Raw genomic sequence first — 8,026 nt, forward strand, 5'->3', positions numbered from 1 at the left:
AATACAAAGTCAAAGAATAAAAGTGGTTCAATTCTAAGGACTTGTGTCTCAGCGACACGCGTAAAAGTGCAAATAAGAAAGAAGTGCTCGATTTTTTTTTCTCCCACTTGGGTCAACAGATAATTATTCAGAAGTGATTATTCTCCGTCATTGTGAAGAAGATAGCGACACCCCCCCCCCCCCCCCCCCCCCCCAGTGTGATGACATGACCGATAACACACAAAGCATCAACACTCTATACTGTGGAGGTCTTGAATCAAGTTTAAGGCAATATTATATGGCAACATTCATTCATCCGGAGGCAAAAAGTCTTCCCACTGATGATAAAAAAAAAAAAAAAAGAAAGTAGGTAGAATGCATTATATTTAACTTGCAGTTGAAGATTTTTTGCGTCATGATGAATAAAATAATCTGACAGAGCAAAGAAAGTGCATAAATTAGCATTAAATAGAAACAGCCTTCTTGTTATTTCTCATTGTGTTGTTGTTGTTGTTTTTTTACTGCAAATCTGCATTTTAATTATTAGCATATATACCTTCACCAGCGTTACGTCGCTGACATATACAGCACTTCAAAGGAATTTAGGAGACCTCTCGCAACCTTTGCAGATGTGAAGAATTCTCGTGTTAACATCAAAGTAACTGTTCTGCAATATGACGCAATATATATCAGCCTTTCCTCCCTCACTGGAGAGACTTTTAATGCTCGTCTCCTTTTAAAACGTGACACATCACAACTGATTCTAATAAAAAAAAAAAAAAAGAAATAAAATGGGGATGAAAAGTGCAAGACTACAGGTAACACAGAGGCACTCCCGTTGAAGGGTCGCAATTAAAGGTGCTTCGCCAATGACGCAGAGTGTGCTGGAAAAAAACGAAATGCTCCTTTGATGTGATGAAGGACGCGGTGTCAGTGACGGACATGATGAGTCTCTAACTGGGGCAACATCAACACAAATAGGTTCCTGATTACCTCGACGTATGCATGTACATTGTGAAAGAACTCACTGGGACTACATCCCCCCCCCCCCAAAAAAAAAACACAAAACAAAAGAAATGTTCCATAGATAGTGACACAACTGATCAAAACATCAAACCAATGGAAGACTCAAAAAGAACAAAAGAAAAATTGAAGATACCTTCAAATTAAAATTTTGACGAAGCAGAACTTTAGGTATAAAAATGGCAAAAGAGCTACAAACTATTCAAAAGGGACTGCAGTTATACTGTGAATGAATGACACGTCATCTGGAATGTTTTTCTTCACTCTGTAAAGTGACAGGTTAAGGTCGGCGTTTTGGGATATGTTGTTGTACAGCTACATTTCCGGCATTTGTCTCTAATTCCTCCTCCGACTTCAGTCCGACTGGCCGTTCTGGCAGCCCTTCAGGTACAGTTCGTCCTGCGACAGGTGTCCGTCGAAGCCGTCCATGTAGAGGCTGCTGGTGCTGCTGCCGCTGCTGCCCAGGAACGTGCCGACCGCCCGGCCCTGGCGAGCGTGACCCACGGCGTCGCTGAACACCTTGTTGATCTGCTCCTCTGAAGGCATCCACCAGTCTGGGTTTGAGGCACAGTGCATCCGGATGAACTCTGGCGAGAAGATGTTCAATCAAAACAAGATTTTTAAAAAAAATGTGAAAGCAAACCTTAACTTGCTCAACAGGACGGAGGTTTTGTTTTTTTTATTTGTAATGTCATAAAAAACATCACTGTCCGAATATTTCGGACCTTTTCTGTTCTTAAACCCCGATAGTTAAATCATAAGTAGATTCAATCTACAATCTCAGGTGAAATTCACAGGTACTAATTCTGAATCTTATCTTTTACACGGGCCTGAAAACACATCTGATGTGCCCTTCAAAATGGCTATAATATATATTTTTATATTAACGATATATGAAATGACAATGTGAAATTGTGTAGCCTATAGAGAATCTGCAGTGTCTCTTCTTCAATGAGCTTCATAGTGAGTTTCAGCTTATTGTTCAGCTGTCTGACCCTCAGCTTTACTGTTTTGGGTCACTCTCTCCGCCCCTTGTTTCTGCTGCCCCGAAGTGGCTGGAAAAAAAGCAGTTATTGCAGGTTTAAAATAATAAATCGTGAGGCAGTTTATAGTGGAAATGAAATAATTGTCACCACAAATGTAAATCATATTTGTTCTCCTCAGTTTCATATTGTTACGAGCCCATAAATAATGATCTCCCTTGATTGCTATACTGCTGCTTTTCAAGGCTGAAACACGGGCTGTAAAAGATGTAGTACTCTAAAGAGCACGACACTACATCATTCAAACAACACTGACATTCTATAAGGAGACATTTGCCAGAGCTTCTGGCTGTAGGACAACTGCAGGAGCTCTGCTAGTGTTTCAATTCCCCAGGGTTTCTCAATAATAATGCATCACTTTTGTTTTTCCCAGGCCGCGTACCTCTGAGGCAGCTGACTTTGACGGGGTTGAGCGGTCGTCTCTCCAGGCCTGGATCTCCCGAGTGGACCGAACGCTTCCTTTTGCCCAAACCGCAGGAGAACTTGAGCTCGTCCGTGGTGAAGACGAAGCGGATCAGGTAGCGCAGCAGCCGCCTGCCGTCTTTCTTGGAAGAGTTGACGGCTTCGTCCCACTGCTTGTTAGAGATGAAGAGAGGATAGTTCTCCAGCAGCTGTTTGCTGCCCTGCAGGGAAGAGGAGGATAGATTTAATATAGTCAGAAGGAGTTCAGGTTTAACTCCTCATGCGGCCTCACGCGGTACTTTCTTTTAGGGTGTACACCAATGTACAAATATAAAGTTTTTATTCTTTATCATCTTAAAAAACGACAGATTTTATGACTTAAAAACACAGACCTCAAAGACTGTTTGCCGTTCTTCTTCCTGCAGAGAGCGAGAGAGAGAGAGAGAGAGAGAGAGAGAGAGAGAGTTTTCTTTAATTACAAAATGTTCACACAACTTAATGGCACAATTAACACAATGACGGAGTTACTAACTTGGGATGGAAGCGATCTGATATTTTCGCACTTTAACATACGCTGATACTGATCGCACATTCTTTAAATAGCTGTGAATGAGGTACAGCGGCGTGAATCCTCACCTCGGTGAGCTGCTCCTCCGGCATCGGCTGGACCAGCTGGTTGTGAACCTCAAGAACAGTCTTGAAGTAGTCAAGGACATTTTGACAGGGAACTGCATGAAAACACACGTGACCGGAAATAAAAACACATCGTCCAAAATTACGACCCATCTGGTGATTAATTTAACAACAATAATCCAGCAGTGTGCAGATAAAGTGAGCTTATTTTAGTGCAAATTAGGTTAAGGTGACACCGAGGGAGCAGACAACTTAATAAAAATAGATGCTATTAAAAGTCTGTGATGCATTTAGAGAGACCTTCTGAAACAAGGTCTAACGATGATAAAACAGACGCATACATTTGGTATTGATCCATGCAGCAGTTTGAATTAAAGGTGCAGAAAGCAGCTGGACATTTTATGAGAATACTTTCATATAAAACTATTTTTATTTTTTTTATCGATAAAACCAGAGCGTCTCAAGTCTTTGACGTCAAAAAGTAACCTTTTCCGGCCTCTCAATGCTTTATATGAAAATGACTTGTGGATAGAGACAAATTATCTTCATAATAAAAGTCAAATTCCTCATATGAACTTCAGAGGGTTTTGTTTTGTGATGCCAGCAGCTGCAACTGAAAGTGTGCGTCAGGTAATGGAGATGCAACATGCATCCTTGATATCTTATTCATTATTCATGATGTTTGCTCCATGAATGCTCCAAAATAGAAACTACACACAATGCTGCATTTTGCAATATTCATAGGTCACCAAGTCAAGTCTCCTCGGCTTCTTCCATCAAGCCTCAAGTCGAGTCTTCAGGCGTTCAAGTCCCAAGTCTCCAGCCCTGGATTACACTATCCAGCAGGACTCTTACTCTTAACGGTGTGGCGTTTAATTTAGTGAAATTAAAGATCTGAGTGCTTCCTCTACCACTGCCAATAGCAACAAAGAGTAAAAATAAGGTACAACGGAGAACCCATAAGTTTGACTCAAACCCCGTGAAGTCCTAGCTTTCATTACTGCACCTGGGACGTTCTCCAGCTTGTTGCGGAGCTCCTCGTTCTCCTGCTGCAGAGACAGCACCTCCTGCTCCAACTCCAGGCAGCGTGGACAGCAGCTCTCCTCCTCCTCTTCCTCCTCGGGCAGCGTGGACGACGGGTGGCCGTACGACTCTGACGGAGTCGGCGAGCCCCAGCCGCCCAGGTTGTGTCTCGGAGGAGACGCCCCCGAGCCGGGCTCCGCCGACGGACACTGCTCATCGTCCAGACCGGCAGCCAGATGTTGCGGAGGAGGAGGAGGAGGAGGAGGAGGAGGCCCTGAGAGCAGATAGTTCTGTAGGGAGTCTGTGAAGATGCGGAGAACGGCAGAGGTCTGTTGTTGGTTCAAATGGCTTTGTTGGGCCTCCTCTTCTGGGTCTGTGGTGGAAGAGCTCTCTTCTGGTTTGGACTTCACCAGCGAGGAGCAGTGGATCCCCTGGACCTCCCCCGGCCCGCCTTCCAGCTTGATGTTGGTCGTGAAGGAGGAGGATGAGGAGGAGGAGGAGGGCTCCAGGAGGCGGCCGTTGTTGAGGAGGCTGAGGACTCGGCTACACTGCTGGGCGAAGGCATCCAGGATGAGACGATTCTCTGCGGCAGAGAGGAAACATCAAGAGGTCAGAGGCAGCCATCGCTCTACAACCACCGAGTCTCTGAGGGTAACGGGTCATTTTTGACCATGGAAACGGCAAGTGACAAAATAATCGCACCACTGAAACTTTTGACTGCATCACATGATCTTCCTCAGCAGACCGAGTGCGAGTCACTGCCGTATAGAACCAACTTCTGGGTCAACATGGGCGAGAAGTCAACATCTACAGTTCCACGACAATCAACAAACTCAATCTGCTGATGAAGACCATGTGATGAAGGCAAAAGCTCCGGAACAGCTACCAAATGGACCTTTTCTTTGCTGGATTTCATCCGGCCTCTGTGACCGTTACACAGATTTTCCTGTATAAATATTACTTTTGTGGATCTACTGACAAGATTTTTTTCAGCTTAAATTGTGTTTGTCCAAAACGTGTTGTGGTTTAACAACGTTTACCTCTGAAGTGTAGTAGAAGCAGAAAGAAGCAGTACCTCAAAAGTGAAGTACTTTAGTGTAGTACTGCTGAAACATAATGAAGTTTCCGACAGGAAAGCAGCGGATTCCCTGATGGAAACAAAGTGAGTGACTCTGTGTTTTGTCTTTCTCTGGTTCTGCTTCTTTCATGCCTCCCTTTTCTCTCTTTTTGTGGCAAATCTTTCCGCATGCAGAAGGCCTCTCTGCTCATAGAAATGTCAACTTGATTATGCTGATTTATTCAGATGTCAATAAACTCTGAAGTCACAGTATCTGCTGTGACCAAACCCAGCCGAGCAAAGAAAATCGGCACGGAGCTATTGTCCAGAAACAGGCCTCAGCGTACAGTTTCCCTGGTAGTCTGGGCACGTCTCAATGAGATGATCTCACACATACCTCCATGTAATGATTATGAGTCCAGTGTCCTCTCACACACTCACACACACACACACACACACACACACACACACACACACACACACATATACACACAGACAAAATGAGTTCTAGGCTGCCACTGCTGCGTTGCCACTCGCTCAGACGTATCTATCAGCCTGGCGCAGATGTGTCGCATTTATTAATATGCGTGCTGTCTCTGTTTACCCGTCGAGATGTATCTGATATCATTCGCCTTCATCCTGCACCCCCCCCCCCCCCCCCCCCCCCCACACACACACACACACACCCCCACCCGCCACCCTACTCTCTTCCCTCACCAGTTCTGTGGCAGTGTGAGCAGAGAGCCTCATAAAATTTCATTAAAAACAACACGCTCGGCAGAGGCAAATTTATGAGCCCCATTTATTTTAATCACAACTCTTTGGGAACGGCTTTTCAATGCAATTTGTGTTATTGTGTGCTGAACCGATTGCTGAGTCCAGGGGTCTGCGCAGCCTCTCTTCTCGAAAAGGGCATCAAGTTTTTTTTTTGTTATTTTCTTTTCAGCCATGAGAGGGACGTTAAGTTCCTCCCGTCGTGCAGACAGAGAGCACTTCGATGTGTCATTATCGGTAAGAATGCACGACGAGTTCAGCTGGGATTGGGATGGTGCATCTTGTGTAATATATGAGCAGGAGAAATGTGCTTTTGTGTGGTTGTTTCACGAGTGAAATCAGGATTGTGCGTATGACAGAAGGGATGCAAACAATGGGTCATCATGACGGAAATCTGGGCTTTATACTCACAGAGGATCTGTAATTCTGCTCACTCACAGATTGAAGTGGGTTATGCCTGATTTTAGATTACGTTTGCATATTCTCATGTAGGCGAGTTATTACAGTGCCACATGAGCTCGGACTGAACACTGGATTTTACTATAAAGCAACAATAGCCAGCAGCAAATTGAGCCTCATGCTTCCAGCAGTGATAAAGAGATTAATATCTGATTGGGAGGAGGCGATGTAATGTTTAATTTTCCTAACTGGCAGGATTAGGTTCATTGCTTTCATCTTAATGTTGGTTCCCATGGACCCGCCCTCCACACAGGGAACACATTTCTTCCTGAGCCTGCACAGCCCACTAATGAACCGCAGCTGAGGGGAAGAATTAGCACGGAACAATGTGTTTCAACCAGAGGGCCCTTCTTGCACACAGACATATACAGAAAAACTCACAAGTCAACACACACACACACACACACACACACACACACACACACACACACACACACACACACAGACAATTACCCAATTTCATTTTTAGCACATGCACACTGGAGATTCAATCATGACTGCTCTCATTACAGCAGCAAATCAATCACTGCTGACAGGAAGAAGAAAAAAAGAGGAAGAAACGGGAACAAAAACATGACGCTCGTGTGAACAAAGGAGATGCTTGCTATTAATGTCAATTTCTTGTGTTCCATTCAAGTTTATTGACTCTGTAGAGGCTTAATGCTCAGATATGTGGGCAGCAAAAACTCAAAAAATATACACCAGAATCCGGAAAATCTGAGGACGTGTATAGCTCAGAAAAAGTCTCACCAGCCCAACATCCAAATGACTAAAAGTAGCTTTAGAGATGGAGCAGAGCCGCACACATGACCGGGAGTCGCTCTCATCACTCTGAACAAGTTTGAAACCCACCTGAGCTGATGCCGTAGGTGCAGTCTGGGGAGAATCTGGGCTCCGCTCTGCCGCTGCTGGCGCGCCGCTGCTGGGTACCAGGAGATGCTGCCGCCGCCGCCGCCGCCGAGGTGGATGTCGGGACCCTGCTGCTGGGCCTGTTCTCACATGGGAAACGATCCTGCTGCTGCTGCTGAGGCGTCGGGTGATGCTGCTGACTGCTGCTGATAGCGACGCCGGTTTGGTGGGGCTGCTGCAGACGCTGGTTGTAGTGATGGTGGTGGGGCTGGAAACGATGAGGCTGCTCGGGATGGAAAGTGAAGTGATGTCCGTCGCCAAACAGAGGCACCTCGACCACAGCGGACCTGTCAAAGCGCGACTTGCCCGCCGAGCGCTTGCTCTGGAAGGTTTTCAGGGTGCTGTACGGACCCCGTTGTTGTCGGCACATCTTCGGGGCGCATGGCCCTTCGTCTGCGGGCTGCATCTCTCCCTCCATCCCGGCCAGGTGTCACAGCGCGGCGGACGGGCTCCGGGGGTCGGTGTCGCGGCGCGCTGATGTGACAGGCTGGCGGATCAGATCCGTCACTGTCTGGCTCGGTTTCCCTCGTACACGCCGTGTGAAGGGTGGGCTCATTTACTGACAAGCCGCCGCTCCAATCCCCAGTCGGGAGCGCCGACACTGAGACTCCCCCAGAGGGAAATACAGGCGGGACTTGTGCGCCGCTGCCTGCCTCCTTTGTAGCCCCCCCATCCACACAGAGAACAACGGGGCGCTATGGCATTTGTACAATCTGGAAATGAA

The 8,026-nt window shown here is 46.2% G+C and overlaps 1 protein-coding gene across 1 annotated transcript; it reads right to left on the reverse strand.

Annotated features, from left to right (window-relative positions):
* Positions 1–213: 213 nt before the first annotated feature.
* LOC137875694 (BEN domain-containing protein 4) lies at positions 214–8,026 on the reverse strand. Its single transcript, XM_068715155.1, has 6 exons — positions 7,246–8,026; positions 4,087–4,686; positions 3,084–3,175; positions 2,840–2,866; positions 2,428–2,668; positions 214–1,589 (listed from the first exon to the last, which is right to left on the reverse strand). Exons 1-6 carry the CDS (start codon positions 7,718–7,720, stop codon positions 1,357–1,359), a joined length of 1,668 nt encoding a protein of 555 aa, XP_068571256.1. The 5' UTR covers positions 7,721–8,026; the 3' UTR covers positions 214–1,356.

Source organism: Cebidichthys violaceus, unplaced genomic scaffold, assembly GCF_023349555.1.
Source record: "Cebidichthys violaceus isolate CVI_PGR_0920_01 unplaced genomic scaffold, fCebVio1.0.p SCAF_2, whole genome shotgun sequence".
NCBI classification, from domain to species: domain Eukaryota; kingdom Metazoa; phylum Chordata; class Actinopteri; order Perciformes; family Stichaeidae; genus Cebidichthys; species Cebidichthys violaceus.